The 27,377-nt window shown below is 41.8% G+C and overlaps 2 protein-coding genes across 2 annotated transcripts; one reads left to right on the top strand and one right to left on the bottom strand.

The window, feature by feature from the left end:
• Positions 1-6,386: 6,386 nt before the first annotated feature.
• LOC309805358 (NHP2-like protein 1) lies at positions 6,387-6,821 on the top strand (the record flags this gene model as incomplete). The annotated part of the gene is made up of 1 exon (XM_082623283.1): positions 6,387-6,821. Exon 1 carries the CDS (start codon positions 6,408-6,410, stop codon positions 6,819-6,821), a length of 414 nt encoding a protein of 137 aa, XP_082479409.1. The 5' UTR covers positions 6,387-6,407.
• Positions 6,822-14,193: 7,372 nt separating this feature from the next.
• GRXCR2 (glutaredoxin and cysteine rich domain containing 2) lies at positions 14,194-26,971 on the bottom strand (the record flags this gene model as incomplete). Its single annotated transcript, XM_082621726.1, has 3 exons — positions 14,194-14,376; positions 20,622-20,843; positions 26,636-26,971. 3 exons carry the CDS (start codon positions 26,969-26,971, stop codon positions 14,194-14,196), a joined length of 741 nt encoding a protein of 246 aa, XP_082477852.1.
• Between the last annotated feature and the right edge of the window lie 406 nt (positions 26,972-27,377).

Genomic DNA, 27,377 nt, shown 5'->3' with positions numbered 1-27,377 from the left:
TTTTTTTTTTTGCCGCACCACACAGCTTGTGGGATCTTAGTTCCCTGGTCAGAGATTGAACCCGAGCCCCCTGCAATGGAAGCGTGGAGTCCTAACCACTGGACTGCCAGGGAACTCCCAGTCTTTTTTTTAAAATCTCGGCCTTAAAGTGAACACTATGGAACCCCTCGCCAATTACCCCCAATTAATCCACACTATTTTCATTGCCCCATACATGGGTTAACAAATCCACTTTGTAGCCCAAGCCAGTCTGAGCTGGCTTCTCTTACTTGCAACCTAGAGAATCCTAATTGGTAAAAAGCTGACAGTCCAAATTTAGCTCCCTTGGAGCGGTATTTTCTAAAAGCAAGCCATAGGATAAAGTACTTTGCTGGAACTCAATTGCAAATTTCTCAAAGATGGGACTGGGTCTTACGTTTCTTTGTATCTCTGGCACCCTGCAAACACTAAGTGCTGAATCTTTCATGCAGTTCAGATAAGGTGATGTATAAATAAGTTCTCTGATAGAGGAAATTGCTATTCAAATAAAATAATAAAGGAACTAAAGCACTAATACAAGCTTTTCGTAATAATAGGTAACATTTCTTGGGCACTTAATATGAGCCAGGCACTGTTCTTTGTGTAATTGCTTTGAGTAATTTGCATGTGTTAACTCATTTCACCCTCACCACAATATCCAGGAACTGTTATATCCACAGTTTACAGACGAAGAAGCTGAGGTCCAACACACCTACTCAGATACTTACAAGAAAGTTTGCTTAAGATGAAAATTCTCAGTAGTTAACTAACGACTAATAAAAAGAAAATCTTAAAGTCTCCATACTTCAACCAATAGGACTTACCTAAGCCAGTTCATAACAGGATCGTGTTTCATCTTCTAGACAGGATGAGAGGTTGAAAAATATAGATTTGCTTAGTTTTTTACAACACTTTAATATGCTATGTTGATTTATAGATTCTTGGAAACTCGTTTTTTTCATTTTGCTGCAGTCTAAAAGTTATTGTAGAAGCATTTGATAATCCATGCTATTAGCGCAATCTGTTAGCTGTACTGTCTTACTAAAATGCATCTTCTTGGAATTCCCTGGTGGCGCAGTGGTTAAGTATCCGCCTGCCAATGCAGGGGACACGGGTTCGATCCCTGGTCCAGGAAGATCACACATGCTGCAGAGCAACTAAACCCGTGTGCCATAACTACTGAGCCTGCACGCCAAGAACCTGTGCTCCGCAACAAGAGAAGCCACTGCAATGAGAAGCCCGCGCACAGCAACGAAGACCCAACACAGCCAAAAATAAATAAATAAATAAATAAAATTTTAAAAAAATAAAATGCATCTCCTTGTTAACCTAGACATACCAGGCCATGTATCTTTGAGCCAAAATCTCCAAAATTCTGTTCCATGTCTTTATCTTAAAATCTGTAAGTATCCAATGGGTAGTGTTTGCTGTTATTTCTTTCAATAAATATTTTTTGGGGAGCCATCACATACAGGCAGTTTTCCAGACACTGAGGAAACATCACTAAACAAAATAGATATACAGTTGACCCTTGAACAACACAGGTTTGAATTGCATGGGTCCACTTATAGGTGGATTTTTTCCAATAAATTAGTATCTATATTTTCATTTTACAGATCTTTAAATCAGCTAAACATGGGGGAAAGTTTGTGTTCTATTAGAGATCACAGTATGAGGAATCAAAAAAGTTAGGGCTTGAGTTCTGAGTGGTGAAAAATAAAAGACAAAGCATTCCAGTGAACAACTCACGTGAAGGGAAGAAACTGAATTGGAGGTTGAAAATGGGGAAGACGTGTTTTGAGGTTACTTCAGTGATCCAAGTAGGAGGTGATGTTGACTGGACTATGGTGATGGTATGGAGTATGGAAAAGAATGGAGAGATTCAAAATATATTTTAGAGATAGAAAATGATAGGAAATAATTTTTCTCTGCTAAGACCCCTTGCTTTCTCATTTTGACTTTATGTTTAACAGCCCAGGGGCAGCATTAAAAAATTAATGAACTGAGAGTTAGAAGACCCCAAATCTGGGGTTAAGTCAGTTAAGTAGGACGTGACTTTGGACAAGTCCTTTGCCTTTGCAGACCTTCACTTCTCATCTCTATAAAACAAGGGGGGAGTCAGGGTATCTCTACTTTTTCCTTTAAGCACTGTCATTCTATGGAGTTTGATCAGAGGAAACTACCATATCAAAATATTTGAATGGGATAAGTGTCCCCGACTCAATTAAGGAAATAAAGAATGAAAACACAGAAGATTTTGCCATAGTATAGTCGCTTTGTGAATAGTGATGGTAAAATAACACCCAGTGGCATAAGAAGGGCTGGAACCTTTTGATTATGATTTCATAATGATAGTTTATTTAACACAAGTATCTGAAAAATGATCCAGATGGCATATGTACTACATTGTCAATATGACTCACTCTGATTTGGATTCAGACAGACTCTTCTACATTAAATGTGTTCCTCCAAATGTAACAAATAAATTGAGATTCAGGGAAAGTACCCAAGAAATATCGGACAAGGTGAACTTCACAGGCACTTTATCATAACACTGTTCACTATAGCAGCATTTCCCAAAAGTTGTACTTAGATGCTTTAACTCGATACATGGACAAACATGTATTTTTAGTAATTATTTCCCCTGAATTTGTGTTTTATTTACAGAAATATCCATTAGCTTAATGTTCCCTGGCCCCTCTCTGCTCCCTTACTCATTCCTGCCTGATTGGTGAGTTTGGAGAAAAAACTAAGTATGGTAGCTCAGTCTTTCTCTCCTTACTGTTTGAATCTGTCTCCTTCTGAATCCTCCTCCTTGGCTGTGAGGGAAATGGGGCCACACTGCAGGTCAAGCCTGTCAGTGGATGTGTCTGTCCAAGCCTGGGGTCCACTCTAAGGGAGCCCGTAATCATCCAGCTCCTAAGCAACACCCCCAGTGCAGCCTTTATTAGTAATGAACCTCATATTTTGAACTCTTTTTTCCTGATTTTTGTCTATCTTTCAGGTGGTGCTAAACTTGAGTGAGAAAGATGACATTTATTGAGTCTCCTCAAATTCCAACACTCACATCCATCTTAATAGATACTGGAAAAAATATATGGCCCATTAATGAAACCTTATATTTCCACAGATATTATTGTCTAATATGAATATCATTCTTTTAAGGAGGTCACTTTAATGTTGATTAAACAAAAATATTAAGAAGACAATAATATAAATGGTACAAAATTATAAACTTAGCAAATTTGTAGAAAAAAATTTAGGAATTATGTGACTGACAGAAGTTTGGGAATTATTGTACCAAAGAGCAGAATGTAATATAAAGCATTTCTTGGTTCCATCCAGGAGCTTCATCAGACCAAAAAGATTGTCAATTCAGGAGAAAGGCTTGTAGTTGACGAAACCTTATATAATACAAGAAAAGTATGGAATAGCAATACCGTAAGTTAAATTGGAAATATCAGTGTGAAATAATAACCTTAATAAGTATGTTTTCAGCTCTCAGTGACCCAGTAGCAACAGCAATGCATTCTTGCTCCCCACACATTTCCATGTGCATCCCCAGAGCCCAGCTCCTGGTCTTTAGAATTATTTCCTATTAAAAGAAAACAGAATCCTTTGGAAGGTAGCTAATTTCATGATTTATGATGGAAAAAAAAATTTCAGAACATCTCTCCAACATCCTATTGTTGCCAAAAAGCAAGAGAGTTTTCAAAAATATTAGGGGCAGTTTATAAAGGATAAAGGAGTCAACATAAAGGGCCCCCCAGTGACCATACATTGACAGTTTTTTAAATAAAATTACTATTATACAAATAGAGCAGATATAACACACACACACAAATCAAATGTTTGCCCAGGTCAAAAAATAGAACTTTGCCACCTATTCCATAAGCTCCTTCCATGAGCCTCATTCTGATCACACCCCCTTCCCCTTCCTCATATCCTCACTTTTATAATAATGACTTTCTTATTTTTTGTTTTTTTGATTTTATCACCCAAATGTGCATCCTTAAACACTATAGTTTACTCTTGCCCATTTAAAAGAAGATGCATCTCTTAGGATGAAGTTACAATTTGAGCATCAAAAGCACCGTCACCATCATCATCACCATCACCATCACCATCTCCATCATAATCATCATCATGGTTTACAGGACAAGATGAGTTTTGTGAAAGACCATGAATTCAAAATGACTCAAAATAGAAAAGTTATTATGAAGCTTGCCCGAAAGATTACTGTAATAGAAAGTAGTGACTATAATAGATCATGTTTATTTTTATTGATTTTAATAATTAAGAGGGTTTGATATTTCTTCTATGAATCTTGTATGTTTATAAAGCACAGTCATATGTCTGCTTTATCTGTTAAGAATAAACACTGGACACTGTAAGTCAAATAGCCCCAGAAAACGTAGATGCCAAGAACAAGAAGGACTATTCAGTTTGGGTGGGCACCCACAATAACCAACCAGAAAGGGGGTTCCACGGTGTTTGCCAGATGAGCTACAGAGGAACACTAACTACACAGACTTAATCTCTCAACCCCTAGGAGATTAAATCTCAATGCTAATAAGGGAGATGTAATTTTTAATGCTAAGAGACAAAAATCAATACTTGATTATGACAAGATAATAGGTTATATATAAGAATGGCCAAGTGATTTTTTTAATCAGAGATAAATACTAGGTTGCAAAATTAAAACCCTAGGTATAAGATAAGGCCTGAAATAGTTGCACTGGAATTAACAGGTGTAATTTAACTATAGAAAATTATAGTTAATTTTTAGAGTTAAGCTTTCATAGAAAAGCTTAATATAGAAAGGTAGTTTGGGTTAGAATCACCTTGAGAGAAACAAACAAGTATGATCAAGAATTAGTCAGTCAATATACCAAAGTTCTGCAATCTAGGCAGTTCTGATAAGGTTATCTTTTCTTCAGGATCTGCTAAGAATTTTATGACTCAAGGAAAGGAATAAAATTAATAATGCTGAAACTCTGAGGGTATCTAAAAACAAATATAGAAAAACAAGAAGAGAAATAAGAAAGACATTAAACCTATGATATTGATGCTTTAGAGTAAATTTAAGTGAAACTATAACAATAAGTTCTGTAGCCTTTGTTTTATATGTTTGTGAATCATGGTTTCAAAGTGTTTAAAAGGATCAGCTGTTCTAAATATATAATTACAGTTGGTTTAAACTGTTTTAAATGATATGCTTAATAAATCTGTAAACAATATTTAAAGTCTCCAAGAAAAAATTCATTTTCAGTTTGGGGTATTAGATTCATGAGTTTAATAAATTGAACATTAAACAAAGAACAAATGATTCTGTGTATTCCTCTCCGTGGGAAAACCTTTTGGATTTAAATGATCTGTCAAAAAAAAAAAAGAAAACAAAACAAAACAAAACAAAAGAAATGATCTGTCAGTAAAGACCTAGAGAGAAGGTAGTCTTACCTTGTGTTAATTATCTATCCCTATGTAACTAATGGTCCCCAAACTTACTGGCTTAAAATAACATTTATTATCTCAAAGTTTAGCATCCCACAGGCCAGGGATCCAGGCAGGGCTTAACTGGGTGGTTGTGGCCCCAGGTCCCTCACAAGGCTACAATTAAGAGGTCAGCTCTGGTTGAGTCTCAAGCTCACCTAGGGAAGGAGCAGAGGCTCACACATCCAAGCTCACACATGTGGTTGTCGGCAGGATTTAGTTCCTAGTGGTTGCTGGACTGAGGACCTCCATTCCTCCTTGGCTGTTGGCCAGGAGCCACCCTCTGTTCGTGGCCATGTGACCTCTCTATAACGCAGCTCACAGCATGGCAGCTGGCTTCATCAGGTGAGGAAGCAAGAAAAGCCAGAGAGTCATAGTCTTTTATAATCTATTCTCAGAGATGGCATCCCATCATTTTTGCCATAGCCTACTGTTTGAAGCAAATCACTCAGTCCAGTTCACACTCAAGGAGATGATTGCACAGGATGATTACCAGAAGGTGGGGATCATTGGGAGCCATTTTAGAAGCTGTCTACGTGTGAAATTTCCCAAGGCACTGGCCCATACGGCAATATACTGAGGGCCATGTGTGTGCAACCAAATGTCATGTCTCTGCAAACACCAAATCACCAATCATTTACTGAGCACCTTCTATGCACCAGGCTTTGTAGGAGATGCTGGGGATACAGTGATAGATGAGGCACACTTCCTGCTCTTAAGGAGCTCATAGCTCAATGAAAGAGACCCACAATTCAAGGAGAGTTAGCCACTCTCTCTTCTCTTCCTCTCCTATGGCAAACATAATTTTATTTTGCAAATATTTATTTAAATCTCTGGTTCCGGGGTCATTTCTTTGTCCTTGCGGCATCAGGCAGGAGACTGCCGAGGCGGACTCAATGACTGAGGCTGATGTAAATCTGGAGGCCTACCCTCTTGCAGATGCCCACCTCACCAAGAAACTATTGGACCTTGTTCAGCAGTCATGTAACTACAAGCAGCTTCAAAAAGGAGCCAATGAGGCCACCAAAATCCTCAACAGAGGCATCTCTGAGTTCATTGTGATGGCTGCAGACGCCGAGCCCCTGGAGATCATCCTGCACCTCCCACTGCTGTGTGAGGAAAAGAATGTGCCCTACGTGTTTGTGTGCTCCAAGCAGGCCCTGGGGCGAGCCTGTGGGGTCTCCAGGCCTGTCATCGCCTGTTCTGTCACCATCAAAGAAGGCTCACAACTGAAGCAGCAGACCCAATCCATCCAACAGTCCATTGAAAGGCTCTTAGAGTGTGGCCTCTGCCACACTCCCTGCTGCTGACTCCTACCCCAGGAGTTATGTATCGTTTGTCTGTTAGCATATAGTATTTCCAGCTACCTTTTATTGTTATAAAATATTTTAGTGCTCAAAAAACAAAAAAAAATCTCTGGTTCCCTGTGAGATTATAATGTCCCCAAGAAAAGGTACTATGTCTGTTTCATCTTTTGGCTCCTCGTGTCTTGCACATGACCTGACTCATAGGAGGCCTTCAACGGCATAACACTTTGAACCTAAAAAGCAGCCATGGTCAATAATCTACTAGCCATTCGCATCTAAATGTGAATTAATGGCCCCAGTCTTCTGAGAATTAATCATTAATAGGGAAAGAAGGACTTGGGAGCTGGACAAAAGTGATGCTAAGGGAAATGTACAAAGAGGAATCTTGTCATGTTAAAGGAGATACAGGTTGACTCTAATTTTGTCAAGGCCTGATTTAACTTCCCCCTCCTACTTCCTTCCCCCACTGTCCCACCCCCAAGCAATGAGGAAGTTCTACTGTATTATGGTTCCAAGTCTTCTCTTCTCTGGGCTGTACACGTTCTTTAACACAGGCAGTAATTATATGCCACAATCTGACACAGACATAACTCCATTTCTCTCTCACATAATTGCAGGAATGCAAACTCTCTATAATCACTGTGGTTAATTAGAAAATGAGGAGACGCAACTAATGAGGACAGGTGATAAAAACAACTGTGAACATTTCTTTCAAATTTACCTTTAGCATAAAATTCACTCAGCTTAAGCTCTAGTGAACCACAGAAGTTTTTTATAAATGTCACCGGCACAGGTCTAAATGAATATTTTACCACAGCGATTCGTGTTTTCAGAAGGCTTAGAATAAGAACAACATCTTCTCTATAAATGTAAGCTTAATTGATGTCTTTGGAAAGGTAAATTATGTGGATTTCAAAAAATATTTTAACTATGCAACATTCTCTTCAAGAAGAATCTTATCTGGAAAAAAACAAGGATGCCAAAAAAAAAAAAAAACAGAAAAATAGTAGACTTATTCTAGAGGCAAAGGTTTCAGGAGTATGGACTCTTGCCCTCCTCACCCCACAGAATCCCCTGGACAGGAAGGGAAGGGAAGATAAGTCATTTCAAACCACAAGCATCTTCCAAGAAGGGTGGGGTGTGTGAAAGAAAACCCCTGGCCCTGCAGATCTTGGCCTGTGGAGAAGCAGATAGGCCTTGAGGCTAAGCCATGTTTGGGAATAGGGGCCATGAAGATGAGTCACTCTACCCAACAGATTAATAAAAACAGAGGGTGGGGGCTTCCCTGGTGGTGCAGTGGTTGAGAGTCCACCTGCCGATGCAGGGGACACGGGTTCGTGCCCCGGTCCAGGAAGATCCCACAGGCTGCAGAGCGGCTGGGCCTGTGAGCCATGGCCGCTGAGCCTGTGCGTCTGGAGCCTGTGCTCCGCAACGGGAGAGGCCACAATAGTGAGAGGCCTGCGTACCGCAAAAAAAAAAAAAAAAAAAAACAGAGGCTGAACTAGAAAAGAAAGGAAGGACCAGCAGGATGGCTGCAAGTGGCCAGCACAGTCAGCAAAGGTAGTCTTGCTGAGTTAGATTGCCTCATTACAATCATATAAGGTCAGCCCCCATTTTCCTACAGCTTGTTCCTTTCACAAAGGCATAGTGAGGCAAGACGTTTGTGAGGACCACAGCAAGGGCCTGCAGGTGTATAGTCTGGGTGGACGTGGCACCCAATGGAAAGGAACATCCTGTGTGGGACTGAAATCGAGCAGGACCCTGTGGGGCTCCTGGGCATGGAAGCCTTTCCGTGTCCCCCATTTCTTGTTTGTAGGGAATAGTTTCCAGCCTCCATGACCTTCCCTGAGATCCAAAGGGCAGATTCCAACAGTTGCTAATCAGGGAAGGGAGGGGGTGCAGAGACATGGGCGGAGCCGCCAAGAAACAACAGTGCAGCTTTGGAACAGGATCCTGGTTCCACCTCAAGGGATATAGGACATAACAATATCTTTAAGCTCTTCTGCAGATCTAAAACCTCCACCAACTGGAAGATGTCCCAGAGAGAAGATCACAGTTTGATAACCTCGAGAAGCTCATCAGGACTACCTGAGGCCACATTAAAGGAACCAGAGAAGTTCATCAGGAGGCCGGATTAAAGGAGAGCAGGCCCTGCACACACTCTGATCCCTATCAGCAACTCTGCCCTTGAAGCTTTGCTATAAAACTCCTTACCAGGGACTTCCCTGGTGGCCCAGTGGTTAAGAATCCACCTGCCAATGCAGGGTACATGGGTTCGAGCCCTGGTCCGGGAATATCCCACATGCCGCGGAGCAACGAAGCCCGTGCGCCACAACTACTGAGCCCACATGCCTACAGCCTGTGCTCCGCAACAAGAGAAGCCACCACAATGAGAAGCCCACGTACCGCAATGAAGAGTGGCCCGTGCTCACTGCAACTAGAGAAAGCCCGTGCACAGCAACGAAGACCCAACGCAGCCAACAATAAATAAAAATAAATTTATAAAAAAAAAACTCCTTACCAAATCTCCCCAGGTTGGGACACAGAGTTTTGAGAGGCACAAACCCACCGTGGCCCCTTTGCCTAGCAAAGCAGTAAAGTTGCTCTTTTCTACGTCACCCAGAACTCTTGTTTCGAAGAGCCCATTCGGCACTGGTGCAGAGAGGCTGAGTTTTTGGCATCAGGACTAAGAGGTGATCCCTAAACTGAATTAATTCAATTGTTAGGACAATTCAAGGTGTTAGTAAATGTGGAGTGCTAAGAACAGTGCCTTGTGATGAATTGGGAGATTGGGATTGACATATGTACACTAATATGTATGAAATGGATAACTAATAAGAACCTGCTGTATAAAAAAATAAATAAAATTCTAAAATTCAAAAAAAATTATTATAATAATGAAAATTAAAATTTTAAAAGAAGAAAAAAAGAACAGTGTCTTGCACACACTACAGCTGATATGTACTTGTTAAAATAAACAAGTAAAATAACTCTGCAATACAGCTGACCTGGGCCAGCACAGGAACCAAAAGTCACTGGAGGAAGTAGCAGAGGAGGCAACTGAGTCCTCCCAGAGCTGTAAGGCCAGATTCACTCATTATGCTGACCAGAGGCCCAAGATTATAATCTCATTAATGCTAAATACTAAGTGTATTTTCCTCTTTGAATCCCCTACTTATTAATTCTTTATTAAATAGAAGCATGATTTAAAAGAGTACACATAACAAACAAACAAAAGAAGAGTACACACAAAAGTCTATGAAACCAAACAGAAAAAAAAAGCTACTAAGACTATACAAATACACTGTGATATTATATAATGTCTTTTATGTATAATATTTTTTAAATCTCAAAATAAGAAAGAGATTAATGCTTAGACTTTAGCTTCCTGGAATCTGATCTTGCTGGAATATAAATGAATGGATAGATAGTGTGCCTTTTGAAAACATGTATTCATTGAAAATTTTTTGAGTTTTCAAAGGACATAGCATTATTTTTATTTTGACCACAGCACCACTGTGATACTTTCTAACCCTCTTATCTGTCTCTAGCTCTGAAGGAATTCTCATAGTCTTAGGCATCCTGGTTGGCTAACCTTGCCCTAAACCTATCCCTGACACTGCCCAACCCACTGGTAATGCTTGCAGTACACAAATCAGAAAGCGGATTTTTGTGCAAACTTATCTCCACTAGTAAGCGAAGAATTCAGGAAAGTTTTGTATACAGTTAAGTAGGTCACATGCAATATTTCTGCATACAAAGGACAGTAAGTAGACCCTATATCTCTACCTTCAAAATATATCCACGATCTGACCAGTTTTACCACTTCCGTTGGAGCCACCCTGGCCTAGGCCACCATCAGCTGTCACCAGGCTTACTTCAGTAGTCTCCTAACTGGCCTCCCACTTTCACTTTTGCCCTGTAGCATCTTCCCTCAACACAGCAGCCAAAGGAGCTTGTTAAAACGTAAATTAGATGGTGACCCTCTGCTGCTCAAAACATTTGTATCAGTCGGCATCCAGTCAGGAAACCAGAAACCACTCTACATATCTCAAAGAGAGAGGCTACGGATTATAAGGAATTGATGACAAAGAGGAGTAACTGCAGGAAGCCACTGCCACCCTCAGGCTGGAGGAACAAAGGGAATATGGTGTGACATGGAACCTGCAATCAGAGCCACTGAAGGGACCATGGCTGGAAGGAGCTGCCTGAGCCAGAGTCCCCAGCTGCCGTTGCTGCTAGGGCAGCTGCCACATGGGAAAGGCTGCCAGGACCCTCAGCTGGAAAAACAAGAAAGGCTCCTCCTTTCTCCCTTCTTCCAGTCCTGCCAGCACCTCCCAGGGCAGAACCTAAGAGGACGCCAGCAGGCAAGGGACTCTGGGAAGTGTAGTTTGCAGGTCCCCTGCCCCAGCAGTGAGAGGAAGGAGCTGAAGGAGAGGGTGAGGCGTTTCAGAAAACAGCTCCCATCCAGAGCAGCACCTCTCTCACGGTAACACCCAAGTTCTTACGACGGTTTCACAAGAAGGCACCGCCTGGTCCCGACACACGCACACGCCTTCTTTTCTGACCTCCTCTTGTCATCTTGCTCACTGTGCTCCAGCCACGCTGGCTTCGTTGCTCTTCAGACACACCATGCTCTCCTTCCTGCGCTGTTTCCTCTGCCTGGAATAGTCCTACCCCAGATAACTTCGCAACTCCTTCGTCCCCTTTAAGCCTTTATTTAAAGGACACCTTCTCAAGGACACTTCCCTGAAAACTAATTTTTTTTTTTTTTTTTTGCTTTATAACAAATTTAATCAGTTATATATATCCTGAAAACTAATTTAAAAACACAACGCCCCACGGCTTCCCTGGTGGCGCAGTGGTTGAGAGCCTGCCTGTCGATGCAATGGACATGGGTTCGTACCCCGGTCTGGGAGGATCCCACATGCCATGGAGCGGCTGGGCCCGTGCGCGTCCGGAGCCTGTGCTCCGCAACGGGAAAGGCCACAACAGTGAGAGGCCCGTGTACCGCAAAAAAAAAAAAAAAAAAAAAAAAAAAAAATGCAACCCCTTCTAACTCCCGATCCTCACCAATGTCTTATTTTTCAGCAAACATTTATCCTTCTCTAACACACTATACATTATATACATACGTATATAGTTTAATCAGATAAGTATCTTTTTATTCTGTATTACATATTTTTAGTTGTCTCTAAATACATATATTTTAGTTGTCAATATCACCCCACCAAAATGTAAGCTCCACAGGGACCAGGACTTTGTCCGTTTTGTCTAGTGATGCATCCACAGTATTCAATAAATACTTAACTTAATAAATAAATGTAATCAGTAGATGTATTTATTATGAAATGACAAGTATTAAATGCTCTTAAGAGCTTGGGTTAAGGAAAAGAAACCAACAGAGTTCACACCTCTTCCTCTGGGAAGCCACTCTAACCCCACTCAGGCTACGTTAGGTGTCCCTTCTATGTGCTCCAAATGCTCCCTGGAATTCCCCTTTCCCAGAACTTGTCACACTATATTGTAATTATCTGTTTATATATGTCTCCTCCACTGAAACTCTAAGTCCCATAAGATACCAAAGGGTGGTGCCCATCTGAGAAACACTGCACATCAAGCACCTGGTAATACCATCCTGCATGTCCAACAAACAGTATCTGTGGTCGAATGTTCCTGTCAAAAAGCAGAAGAATACACTTAAAGGTCTTAGGATCTCTCGACATCATTCCTTCCTCTGATATTCTGGAAAGACAGAAGAGCCAATAGCTGTAAGAAAACATAAACAGAGTCAGGAAATAGTTAAGTACAGAAGCAAAGGAAGTTGGTGAGCGATAGTGTCATTGTTTTGGCTGAAAGAGAACAGGCAAAATTATCTTGGTCTTGAAAAATAGTTTAATATTTTTATTAGAAGTATGTATATTGTCTGAAGATCACTCCACTGTTGAATTATATTAACAGCTGAATATTAGAGAATAACAAACAAATCTTGAAAAAATTAAGTTACGAAAATCAAAATAATTACCATAGAAAAGCAATGCGTATAAATAGATAACAGATTTTACAGTGCTATTCTCAAGGGGGAAGGGGAATGGCTGTTAGAGCTGCAAAATTCATTAACAAATGTATTTTTCTAATTTTACAACCAACTTTAAGAGGAAAAATTATCCTTAGTATGCATATTCATAGACAGTAGAAACATAATTACTAAATATCAGCCTTGGTTAGCTTTTTTTTTAGAAGTTTCCAATAGATACCTATAAAATATCCACAGTCTTTTATGAAGAGATCATGGCTATATCTTAGCCTTAAAATAAATGCATTCATTTGGTAATAATTTGGGGGCTGGAAGAAGTCGTTATCACACACACCCATATACTTAAGCACCAAATTTATCATAAATAGCTTTGACTTGGCTTATAACCTCAGTAGTGTAGAGGCACACAGAAATGTCTTATCTCATCTTGCCCTAAGAAGTAGCATTGCTCATTGCCTGCATGCATATTACCCAAGCACATCACACAGGAGAGACTCAGGACTTTGAAGAAAAGGGGCTCCTCAGCTTGCCTCTCTTCAGCAAGAAGCAAACACATCCTGTTTTGTTTTCAGTGGCCTGCTAGTGCGTTCGACATTGGGCATCCCTTTCCTCTTCTGCTTAATTAAAAATGCAATCTGGGGCCTCCCTGGTGGCGCAGTGGTTGAGAGTCCGCCTGCCGATGCAGGGGATACGGGTTCGTGCCCCGGTCTGGGAGGATCCCATATGCCGCAGAGCGGCTGGGTCCGTGAGCCATGGCCGCTGGGCCTGCGCATCCGGAGCCTGTGCTCCGCAACGGGAGAGGCCACAACAGTGAGAGGCCCGCATACCGCAAAAAAAAAAAAAAAAAAAAAAAAAAAAATGCAATCTGACCAATAACTGTGTGAAATGCATTATAAGCAACAAGAATGCAGTTCATCAGAAACCTGCCTTTTTTTATTCCTTTCTCTCTGCATAATTTTTCAAATAACTCCCAACCGGAAAATGACTTCAGCCTGCTGCCTGAATTGTACATTTATTTGTTCACTTGTGCAAGGAGAAACCTGAGCTAAGTCAAGTGAGATACATGCACACGGTCCTGGAAGGATCATTTTAAAACCAGTTTCAAAGCAGATTCTAATTCAAAAATGCCTCTGCCACTTAGACCCACATGGAGATGTTACCAGCCTCACGAAATGTCATCGAGTAACTCAGTTGTGCCAGTGGTGGAAGTGATCGCAGCCACGGTGGCTTCCTTGCTGGGAGAGGGAGGAGAAGGTGGAGGAGAAGGTGGAGGAGGGGCAGTTGATTACAAATAGCTTTAGGGAGGATGCAATAAAAGCGGACATACAAAGACACGGGCTATTGATTGCAAATCTGGCAAGGCTGCAGGCCATTCTCATTGCAGGCAGGGCACCGCAGGGCCCGATAGGACTCCTTAAATCTGTTGGCCAGCATCGAGAACTTGCTGCCGTGGCACAGAGAGCAGGTGGCACTGCCCGATCCTCGGCAGTGAAAGCAGTTGTCCTCGGGAAGTTCCCCTTCCTGCAAGAGACAGGTCAGGGTTAAGTTACAGCAGCAGTTCAAATCCATTGTTCACACACAAGTCAAAATAGCACTGGGAGCCTGCAGAGGCCGGGGCAGAATTAGAGGAAAATGCGTCCCACACGTGCCAACGAGGGACCTGGCCAGAGGCACAGAATAAGCTCAGCACCTTATCTGAGATTTCCCTGATGGACCTAAGACAGCAACCCCTGCCACCAGGCCGTGAACTCCACAACTTGACCTTTTTCATCTCTCTTGTCACCATCTGACATGTTATTTCAGTGCCCATAAGGGCAGGACTTAATGTTCCTCATTGCCAAACTAATAGTGAACACTTGTGAAACACCTGGGAGGGGTCAGGCGCTGTACCCGGGCCCTCGGCAGTGAGAGTGCAGAGTCCTAACCGCTGGACTGCCAGGGAATGCCCTGGGCACTGTTCTAAGAGCTCTCTCTGTGCCAGTGGTCACACAGCTTGAAGAGAAGGAGGCAGGCTTGGGTCCCAGCGGGTCGGGCGCCAGAGATCATGCTCCTACTGACTCCATATGCAGACTTCATTGGAGCTGCCCAGCAGCAGGTGCTCAGGATTGTTCTGTGTGACTGAGGGGACGGATGAATGTATGTTGCAATCCCTTGGAGCGTAGCTCTGAATTCCTGCAGAACTTTTATCTTTATGCTCTTGGAGAACCATGAAAAGGCCCTGTGATTAAGAGCTTGGCTCTGGAGTCAGCAGCCTGGAGCTGAGGCCTGCCTCTGACAACAACTGTGCACCTGGGACGGTTCCCTCAACCTCCCTAAATCTCAATTTCTTTACCTGTGATCTGGGAGGGATATTGCTTACCTCTCTGAGTAGCTGGAATATTAAATGAGAGAGTATATGTAAATGCCCTAATATATTATCTGGCATATTATAGGTTCTCCATTAAAGTTAGTTTACTTCTAAGCCTTGTCCCCTCCTGCCAGGGACACCAGACTATGCCCCTTGGCTATCTCTGTGCTCTTCCCCTAAGACATCTCAAGGAAACTGGCAATTTTGCGCTGCCATGCAATGACCGTGCACAGACCACGAACCTTCTGTGAAATAAGGGGTAATACCAGATCGATACCAGGTAGATTCAGCACCAATTCCTGTCCATTTCACCTTTTGAACATCTCTCAAATCTCTTCAGTTTCCCCTCTACAACCACAATCCCGATCCAGATGCCTATTGATTCTGGCATGAACTCACCATAGGTCCTACCTCCGGGCTTGTGGGATGGTCTCACCATGGATATCAATCTCATGAACCTACAGTTGTGATTGCCGCATAGAAAGCATCCAAAAAACCTTGTAATGAACACCTGCCCACCAGAAAAACTTCAGGTTAAAACCCAATCTCTGGGACTTCCCTGGTGGCTCAGTGGTTAAGAATCCGCCTGCCACTGCAGGGGACACAGATTCCAGCCCTGGTCCGGGAAGATCCCACATGCCGCGGAGCAGCGAAGCCCGTGCGCCACAGCTACTGAAGCCCGCGCGCCTAGAGCCCGTGCTCCGCAACAAGAGAAGCCACTGTAATGAGAAGCCCGCGCACCACAATGATGAGTAGCCACTGCTTGCTGCAACTAGAGAAAGCCCGCGTGCAGCAACGAAGACCCAACGCAGCCAAAGATAGTTAGATAAATAAATAAATAAATTTATTGAAAAAAAAATCTCCTTAGCTGACGTACATCGTCAGTTACTTCTCTCATCAGGCATTCATCCTTAGGTCTCTCTCTAGCTGGTGTCGAGGGAACTTTCCCCACTCTCAACCCAGCCAGCTCCTACCTGTTCTCAGATGTCAGCTTAGCAGCACTCCCCCCAGGAAGCCTTGCCCACCCGTACCTCTGGACCAGGAGTCCCACCCCACCTCTACTGCCCCTAGCCTGGCAGGTCTCACACTCCCCTGAAAGTTCCTGTTGACTAGACAGGAAGTGTTCTGGGCTCGTGCCTCTCCCCATCACTTCCTGACATCTAGCATAGTACCTGGCACAATATTTGCTGTTCACATACTTGCTGAATGAATAAACAAACAAAACAATGATGTCTGGAGATCGCTTAGTGTTCTTAAATTCTAGGAACTAACAAGACAGCTGAAGTTCACTGGGTGCCTCGACCAGCTAACACAGCTTTCTTTTGTAACCTAAGAATAAAAATCATCTCTGAAAAGGGAGGCCTACATTCTAAAAATAGCCCCACCGCACTGCAAAGTGCCTAAGTAGGTATTAAATTTTATTTATTCTAGATGTAGGGAATGGAGGTCATTTTCCAGCTGACAAAATCCCAGATGATGTCCATGCCCCCTTTTGTTAATATTTTACTGATTGTTGCCCTATTCTGATACGTTAACAACGGGGAAATTGGTTTTCTTCCCTTAAAGTATGCAGAATAAATATATTTGCCAAAATATTCTTAAAGCAAATTGCCATGGTTCATTTTTCTGCCAAATCCATCAGTTTTTGTTTTGCACTTGATTCAACTGAGATTTTAATGATATAAGTCAATGTTGTCAAAGAAAATCCAGTAAAATCCTATCATAATGCTATACATGTGATCCAAAAATTCATTTGCATAGAATGCCAGGCCAGATATTGAAAGATTAGTGAAATGACCTGGTGAGCCTGCCATAAAGAACAAGAACAAATCATCAATCAAATCTCATCTCACGTCATGTTGTTATATGACACCTTGTTAGAGGTTTCACTGGAGTTTCCATACTTATCCTAAGTTACCACCCTTCCTCCAACTGTTTGCTCTCAATATGCTCTTTTTAATCATTCAGTTAACTCAACAGGTATTTATTGAGCCTCTACTCTATACAAGGCATTCATGATATCAGCGTCTGCATACCAGTCTCAATATTTTTAAAAATTCTTCTCAGAAAACATTTAGTAAGAAGATATAGAACATCGCTGCACAGCGTAACTTAGGTTCTAGAACCCAACAACCTACCCAAACCACCTCTCACTAGCTCCATGACCAAGAAAAGGGGTCTCAGCTTTCATCAGAGACTCAAAGGCTTGTGTGGCCCTGAAGATAGTAAACAGCACCAATCTGGAGGCCGATCAGCAGAGTGATTAAGATCATGAGATTGGTAGACAGATGGACCTGGGTTTGACTACTGATTCTGGTGACCTCCGGTGAGTTACTTAACTTCTCTGAGCCTTAGTTTCCCCAGCTGCAGAATGAGACTACAGATAATACCCACCTCACAGAGTCCTTGTGAGAATGAAATGGACTACTGCATGGAAAGCACTGGGCATGGGGCCTGGCTAACATGAACCCTCAAAAAATGGCAGTTGTTGTTGTTATTATTATTATTATTATTATTATTATTCTGTTTCAAAGATAAGATCACATAAAGCATAAAGAAGCCCAGATGACTTATGGTCTCAAATCCACTGAATACAGGGTCAGATTTTTCCCCTTCTACTTTTAATTGTGGCTCAATTCAATTATTCCTCTCCTTTTCTTTTATAGTTAATACAGACGTTCAAGCATGGCCTGGCTTTTAGCCCTCCCTGCTCTTTCATCAAGGTCCTACTGTTTCCCTGTTCCATATAACACAACAAAGAGTCTCTTGGTCAGAATGGGCTCCTTGATGTTCTTTGACCCTCTGTTTTACAATAAAAGTTGTCTGGGCATTTACTGCATGAGGGATGGGGAAAACAAATAGCAATTTAAAACAGAGCTTAGGGACTTCCCTGGTGGCGCAGTGGTTACGAATCCGCCTGCCAACGCAGGGGACATGGGTTTGAGCCCTGGTCTGGGAAGATCCCACAGGCCGTAGAGCACCTAAGCCCAAGCACCACAACTACTAAGGCTGCACTCTAGAGCCTGCTAAGCCACAGCTACTGAAGCCCGAGTGCCACAACTACTAAGGCCCGTGTGCCTAGAGCCCGTGCTCCGCAACAAGAGAAGCCACTACAATGAGAAGCCCATGCACCGCAATGAAGAGTGGCCCCCGCTCGCCACAACTAAAAAAAGAAAGCCCGCGTGCAACAATGAAGACTCAACGCAGGCAAAAATCAATCAATCAATCAATCAATTAATTAATTAATTATAAATAAATAAAATAGAGCTTAAAGGACAGGCAAGTGGAGTATAACCTTTCACAGCAACTTTCTGCTGCACACATCTGTCTTGGTTTATGGCATTATAGCTAAAAAACACAGTTCTCTCCAAATTGAATTTAAAGGTAATTGTCATAGCAGGCTTGTTGTTGCTTTTTCATTCAGGCCTGCAACGTGACCTGCATTTCTGGTCCTCTTCTGAAAATGCATGCTCCAAGTTACCATACGGTATGGAAAAGTTTAGAATTAATGAATTTTAAAGTGGGATGGTCATGCTTTGGATCACAAAGTTTAGTTGTCTGACTGCTGCTATGCTAGGCTCTGAATAGTGCTCTGTAGAAAGCGAGAGAAGGCAGAGGCAGAATGTTTCTTATCAGTTGGCACTTTCCTTCCAAATTCCAGTATTCTTTCCACAAACATTTATCTAATATTTACGGAGCACCTATTATATGCCAGGCTCTATTTTTTTTGGCATTGGAACTACTATGTTACACCCAACATAAACATGCCCCCTGACCTCATAGAGACCAAATCCTAGTGGGTAAGAGCAAACATTAACCAAACAATCACACAAATAAATGTAAGATTACATGTGCAGGGGGAGGGGGAGGTGCCTTGAGGGGTCCATCCTTGTGGATTTTTATCCTCATGGGATTTTATCCTCATGGAAACCAGGGGAGGCCTCTCTGCGGAAGTGATGCCTCCGCCGAGATCTGTGGGCAAGGAGGTAGGGAGTCTGGAGAATATTCTAGGCACAGGGAAGTTGCCTCTGGCAGGACAGAGCAAAGAACATCTGAGGGGTAGCCAGATGGGCAGTGTGTCTAGGGCAGAGAGAATGAGCAGATATGTGTAAGAGATGAGGCTGAAAAAGCCAGGCCACACAGTGCTTTCTAGAACAAGTGAGGAGTTTTGGTTTTATCCCAAGTGATAAGAGCCCATTGAAAGTTGTTTTCTTTTGGCTGCAGGGGCGGGGGGGGGGGCGATGAGTAAGGGATGGCATGATCAGATTTGCATTTCAACTATATTTTATCAAGTGTGAGATCAGGTCGGAAAGAGACAGGAATGGTTGTGAGGAGAACTGGAGTCTGGTCATGGCTTTCTCATTCCCTTGACATCACTCAAGTGCGAGGAAGCCCCTGGCCCATTTTATCACGCTAACCTATGGGAGGTTCAGCTTCAAGTCCCAAGAGATGGACTCTAAAGAGAGAAAATTCATTCCTGCTGCTTTCCAAGCTTTTACTCTCTTAGCTTAAATTCACCAAAATTGCTTTTCTCACTCTCAACCCCACACTGTGAACTAACGAATGTCATCACCTTCCCGCTTGTCTGAGCATGTCTGAGCAATGGTTTCCAAGGTGGGGAGTGCACACCTCTGAAACGTGTGGGGAGAAAAAACATTCGTACTATTTATATTTATTTTTTACTATTTATATTTATTTTTTATCTAAAGAAAACAAAACAAGAAATTAAGCTTTAATAATATCTTCAGAAGAAATGGTTATATTGATTTTTAATAAACAAGGTGACACCAGCACCCTCACTAAGTTGGGCAGTCACTTAACATAGGTGGTACCCAAGGGACCCTGTTGTATGCATGATGTAAAGTGACCTCACTTTACATAAAGTGACAATGACGACCCTGCTCATTCGTTCACTTTCAGCATATTACAACATGTTGTGGTTCACTAGTGTCTGGTCTAGTGGATTTACAGATGATATTGCTTAGTTTTAACTAAACTAATCTCCACAAACTCTAAAGACAAGTAGATTTATTAGATTTCTTCAAGGAAACTGTGGGTTGAGGATTACCACCAATAATAGGCGCACAAGCAAACCCATAAGGACAGAGCTGATTTTTTCCATCTCTAGAACAAGACTCAATGCAAAGTGAAAACAATAAGTTCCTAATCAGATCTTAAATCATTCAAAATAATTCAAATTATAAGTATTTGAAATATGGGCTTATAACTATTATTGCTAACAATAAAATATGATAAACCACTAGAGTATAATCAACTTAAAATTCCTCAACATCTTTAACATTTAGACATAAGTATTCACATTCAAAAGTTCTTACTTAAATAGTGCACAGTGAAAACAATTTGGAGACCACGGCTATAGGGCCACCTCTGCGCAGGGCAGTGAACCGTTCTGACATACCTGTGGGTACTGGTTATGGGGGAAGGTGCCTCCCGTCTCTGCCAAAGGCCCATCGTTCTGGTCTCCATAGATTTCTTCTTTGCTCATCAGAGACTCTTCCTCAGCCTCCTCTTCCTTCTGGAGCATTTTCCTCATGAAATCTCTCTTGTCCATTGGAGTTCGAATGATTTTCAGGTTATTCGTGTAGATGATTATCTTTCCAAAATCTATAATAGGCGGGGACTAGAGAAATGAAGAATGAGCATGGTGATTCACCAGGAGTCACCAAATACAGGGCTGCAGAACCTCTTCAACATCCCAGGAAAGAGAGATATGGTCTGGCACTAGGGATCCCATCACAGCCCAAAGCTACAGTTCATTCTCTGGTTTCTTTGCTCTGTCTGAAAACCCTGAACACCAGCTTCTTTCTTCCTGTTGATGGTAACCAGCCAAAGCTGAATTAATCATGTAAGTAGAATGTAGGACTCTGCAGCACAGGGTCCAGAGCTTCTATTCCAACTACATACCATGGGCTCTGGTGCAGGGCTGGGCACAGTGAGTGCTTAATGCATACAAAGGAAAGCTTTTAAAAAATAAATCTCTCAGCAACCAAATTATTAGTTATGCTTTTTTTAAAAAAAATTACCAGTTTACATAATTAATCAGGGTGACTTTTAAGTTCTAACTTTTTTTTTGTTTATTGTATAATGCATCATTTGAAACTACCAAGGAAATATCTTTTTGTTTTTAATGATGCGTGAATGGAAGTAATGCTAGTTGGCAGTATTTGATTGTAAGAAATCAATAGAGTAACTGTATTTTTAAAAAAATAAATAAATCTTTCTCCAACATTTTTATGCATAAATAATAACAGTAGACACAATTTATTGAATTACTACTATTATTATAATGGATAGCATTTATTTTGGGTCAGGCTTCATACTAAGCATTTTACAAACATTACCTCACTTCCCTCCCAAACATCCCTATGAGGTAGATGCTATGATTTCTACATTTTACAGAGAAGGAGACTGAGGTTCTGTGTGGTTAAGAGTCTTCCACGTTTACAGAGTTACTCAGGGTTTGTGGCCAGGATTCAAACCCAGGTCTGTCTCACCCTAAGAACCATATTCTTAACACCTATACTGTAGTATTCACAAACATTCCCCACCACCACCAGATATATATGTGTGTGTGTGTGTGTATATGTGTGTTTTCATTATTCATATAATATGAAAATCTTTTTATGTCAATAAATGTACTTCTATAGCATCATTATTAATAGCCTATGTTCCCTTGTATGGATTTATCATGTGTTACTTCATCATTTGCTGAGAAACAACTTGGGCAATACTACAATGCAGTAGAGAAGCCTGGGGAGGAAATGTTTCGCAGAGCTAGGATAGCTTGGGGGGAAACAACACTAGATCCCAGTTCCACTGTCCACCAGTTGTGAGACGGGGAGAGCCATTTGGCCTCTCAGAACCTGTTTGCTCACCCAAATGGGTTGACATCCAACTGGTGGGCACCACCAGAGACAAATTACTTATTAAAATATATGAATATTTCCATACTGGGTGGTAATCAGGTGCTGTCTTGATACTCCTGAGAGCCTTTCTGTTTCCCCAGCCTCTCTCTTCAGGGAGCCTCTCACATCCCCAAACCCAGCAATGTAGGCATTAATGCTTAAGACCCCAGTCTCAGGACCCTGCTCCAGCACTCTGCTGGCTTCTGTGCTGACTGAGCCGTGTTCCTGTGCTTAAATATTTTGACTCTCATCCCTGAGGCTAATTATATCAACGTCTAGGGGCGAGGGTGCAAGGAAGAATATGTAAGAGTTTGCAAAAGCTGAAGAGACTATGCAAGTGATGGGCATTGTTACTGCCATTAGTATTAAAAACTTCTTCAGTAGTGCATGTACGATAACGCTACACAACTACATTCCCCAGCGTGAAATATTTGGCCCTGCTTTTACAGAACTGTATAAACCAAATTTATTTAGATGCCACAGTTAAGCAGTCTCCTATTTAAAACCATCAGGCATTCAGTCACAACCTGGCTTGAGCAGGACTTCAATCTTCAGGTGCCCTTCCTTGAAACACCCATGGAGTTTTCAATAATTATTTACGGAGCCACAAGCTTCCTGCCTGGCCCTGTATTCTCTCCCTCTCTTCAGGGGATCATGTGGCAGCTTCCATTTCCTACTGTTTGATGCATGCTGGGTTCCTGTTTCACACTCTGGACTATCAGTTTCTGAGCATCAGAAGATAAAGATGGTGGCACTTTTGGAAGGTTCCATATCTCTTTCCAGTAATAGCCAAAGAGGTTCAGTTACTAGGAAGCTTTTTTCACACATAGGGCTGGTTTTTTCAAGGCAAAATTCTCAATATACAAAAAAAAAAAAAAAAAAAAAAAATTGCAGTCATCTGGTCCAACTTCCTGCCTCTAAGCTGGTCAGCGTCTGAGACACCCAGGATAGTCAATTTATTTTTAAGATACTCCAAAGACGGAGGGTCCCAAATCACCTTTAAGGTGTGTTTAAGTTTCAGTCACCCTGACAGCCAAGTTCTTCCTTGTGTCTAAGGAAACTCTCTGGGTGTAACTAAAGTTCACATTATCCAGTTACACCCAATTGCCTGTGAGGAATACCCACTCTTACATTATAGAGGACCAGGATGGAGCCAGGAATTTTTTGTGTCCTTCCAATGCCCGGAATGGCAACTTATGTGATTAAACATTCATAAATACTCTGATGTCAAAAGCAACAGGACTGGGAATTGCCATTCAGGGACCATGAAACCTTTCCACTGCTCTGTGTTTAAATGCAGACATGCCTAGTGGGTACTAGAAACTCAATGGGCTTTGGAGGTAGGCAGACCTGAGTTCAGATTTTAAATCTCTCAAACTGTGTGAGATTTGCAAGTTTTTTTAAGCCCTATAAACTTTTTTTTCCAATTTGTAAAACTCTCACAGAATTACTGTGAAGATAAAATTGCATAATTTACACAAAGTACCTGTTCAATAAATGTTACTTTCCTTCTTCCTTTCCCTTTCATTTTTTTAATGAAACTTATAAATTATAGTCAGTTTCAATTCCTTAAAATATCTGATTGTTTATAATCACTTTCTCTATCCATCACATAAAATTTTAAAAGACTCCATATTTCCTAGATAAGAACCTGGTCATTATCACAACGGTAGGTAACATATACTGAGCATATACAATGTGCCAGGCACAATGCTAAGTCCTTTTAATGTCATATAGTTTTAATCACCATGATAATCTTTGAAACTAGGTACTTTTATTATCACAAGGTTAAGTGGCTTGCTCAAGCTCACAGAGTAAGTGTGTGGAACGGACATCAAGTCCAGGTTTAATTGACACCAGAGCCTTGCTTTATATGATTATTATTTTATTGTGGTAAAATATACACAGCATAACATTCACCACTTTAACCTTATTAAGGTTCAGTCTAGGGACATCAGTACATTCACGTTATTGTGCAAGCCTCTCCACCACGTGTCTCCAGAACGTTTTCCTATTCCCACACTGAAACTCTTCAGTTAAACTCCACCTTCTCCTCTCCCCAACCCCTGGCAAACGCCAGTCTACTTTCTGTCTCTGTAAATTAGACTATGCTAGCACCTCCTGAAAGTGGAATCATACAATTATCTTTTTGTGACCGGCTTATTGCACTTAGCTCAAGGTCTTCAAGGTTCATGCATGTTATAACGTGTATCAGAATTTCCTTCCTTTTAAGGCTGAATAATATTCTATTGTATGTATATACCACATTTTGTTTGTTCAGTCACCTACTGATGAATATTTGGGTTGTTTCCACGTATGGGCAATTGTGCTGCTATGAACACTGGTGTACAAATATCTGTTCAAGTTCAGAGCCCTTACATTTAATTATTGCGTTTAACTGCTACCCAGTGTTGCCGCAAAGCCGATATTTACTAAGGGTTATTTTACAGTTGGATTCACTATTGAAAAATCATGACTTCCCAGCTCTCATTTCCTTATTTTTCCTAAGTACCGCATTGACAACCTGTTTCAGTGGGTGGAGCTGCACGAATCCATCCCGACCACTCTCACAGCAGAGGCAGGCTAGCAGTGGGATGTGGCATTTGTTCAGGCAACAAAGAAAACAAGGATAACCAGATGAAGCAGAAATCAAACCCTGAACCTTATCTCTAGAGTACTATGTTTAAAACCACTGTGCGGTGCTGCCAGGAAGACTCCGGTAGCTGGTTTTATCAAGTCCATGCCTAATCATACTTTTATATAAGTGCCAAGTATGACACATGACTGAGGAAGGTCAAGCAGTCCAATATTATAAACCATGGCCTTGTACGAGGTTCATATAAACTATGGCTTTATAAATTCTAAAGCTACAAATGAGATTTAGTTAAAAAGAAATACTGTAAGTACAGGATATAACAAAGTACCTAGGACATAATAAGCACTTGATAAATGGTAACTATTATTATCATCATTATCACTATTATTAATGGCCTTATTCTCTCAAAAGGAACATTCCATAGGGCCAAGGGCATGAGGAATCAGAAGACCTGGGTTCTTATTCTGACTCTGCACCTAATGACCCTATAATATTGGGTGGGTCCCTTACAACTTGGAACTCAATTTTCCTCACTTGCAAAATGGAAATGACCATACTTTGCCTTTCTCCTCAAGGCTGTGAAGAAGACTCAATGAGATAGAATGTGATAGTGCTTTGTAATGCGTTAAGTCACTCCACTAACATGAGGGATTGTTCATTCCAGTCCCCTTTAATATCAAAAAGAAACCTGGGGCTTCCCTGGTGGTGCAGTGGTTGAGAGTCCGCCTGCCGATGCAGGGGACACGGGTTTGTGCCCCGGTCCGGGAGGATCCCACATGCTGTGGAGCGACTGCGCCCATGAGCCATGGCCGCTGGGCCTGCGCGTCCGGAGCCTGTGCTCCGCAACGGGAGAGGCCACAACAGTGAGAGGCCCGCGAAGAAACCTGGTATTATCTTTGATAAATGTGGACATGCCCATAATTACACTTTTACCAATGCCAGCAAGGCCAATACATTTGTCTGCTATAGATGTATAATCTGTTCCCTTAAGAAACGAACAATAAAAATGATTAGAGAGTAATTATCTGAATTTCACACTTTAAAGATGAAAACATATCCTGGTGTGCTATTCATTAATAACCTGGTACATTATATCATTGTATTTACTCTTTATTTTTTTTTTCTTTTAGGGCATTCATGGCCCTACTGGCAGAGAGCATATACACATCTCCTATTAGTTTCTGGAAATCAGCGAATATTTTCCAGGTTCTTCTAGCTTCAAAGAAGATCATGTATGGGCTTTTGATTATCCATGGTACTGGAGAAGGTAACTGAAATTCACAGATAAAATACATGTTTCAGGTGAAATATTAGCTCAAATGTCTTCCCGTGTAACGTTTCCTCTGGCTGATTTGCTTTTCACCATTTCTTCCCAGGACTCCCACTACCCAGCATTCATGTTAACAAGCAATGGAAAGGCAAAATAAATAAATAAACAAACAAACAGAAAAGCAGGCAGCAGGAGGGAGATAAGAAATAAAAGAAGACATGGATAAACCACACGCAGAAAAATTGGCTGGAATACAATAAGCACCTTCAAACACTTAGCTCTTTCAGGAAAAAGAACAACTCGTTGTCGCATAAGTTTCTAAAACAGCAGACTGGCAACCTGAAAACCGCTGCATCTCTATTTCATTTACTTACCAAGATTACCCAGCCAAAGACCCAATTACAATTTGCTACCCTGGATGGAATTTGAATACTAGCGATGCGTATTGCACTTCCCAATAGGTAGTCAACAAGAATGTTATTTTCATCCCAGGAATATTATTCTGAGAGCGGCTTCACATTTGGTGCACCTATAGCTCTGGTCAGTACCAGAGCAGGAGCGAGATACAAATCTGAACAATTCAGGTGTTTCTCTAAACACAGTTTAGTCCTTAAAGCTTATACACCAGGGGCAATACCAACCTTACGGTCATTCGCCTTGTAATCATTGAAGAAAGGCTGGCTGCTCGCCAAGGTGTAGGCACTACCCTCTCGAAACACGCTGATCCTCTGAGCAGTCAGCTTAGGGGAGTACGACCGGGGTTTGGGGGCTTCCCCAGACCCATAAACACCATCCATTGGTTCAAGGGACTCTTGGAGGAAACTGTGAGGGTACTCCTCCTTTGGCGACTCTAATTCCTGCCCATCCTCAAAGACCTGCTTCAACACCCGGCCGCTGTAGGAGGAAGAGATTTTAAATCGTACTTTCCGGGGTTTGCCGTCACTCTTCTGGTTCAGCTTCTTCGCAGGGTCCTCCATCAGCGGAAGGTTCACCTTGTGGTTTCCAGGCTTTGGTGCAGCCAGTGAAACTTGGGGCTCTGAGAAAAAGGCATTTTATTTTCTCTCCTGCATATAATTAATTCAAGCTGGTGCTGGGGTATGCTCGGTTTACAGCAACTGACACCTGCACATTAAATATTGATAGGCCTTCATGCAGAGGCAGGCTACTGCGGGTTTATGGAGTAGACGGAGCATAAGACGAGACTGGGTCCTCTCAGAATCCCAAACTCACCCATAACTTCCGTGCCCAACCGTGGCATTTCTTTTTCTTTTCTCTTTTCTTTTTTTCTTTCTTTTTTTTTTTTTTTTCAGTACGCAGGGCTCTCACTGCTGTGGCCTCTCCCGTCGTGGAGCACAGACTCCAGATGCGCAGGCCCAGCGTCCA

This window comes from Mesoplodon mirus, assembly GCF_964341445.2.
Source record: "Mesoplodon mirus genome assembly, chromosome: 5".
In the NCBI taxonomy this organism is placed as follows: Eukaryota; Metazoa; Chordata; class Mammalia; order Artiodactyla; family Ziphiidae; genus Mesoplodon; species Mesoplodon mirus.
This window is presented reverse-complemented; position numbering and strand designations above follow the sequence as displayed.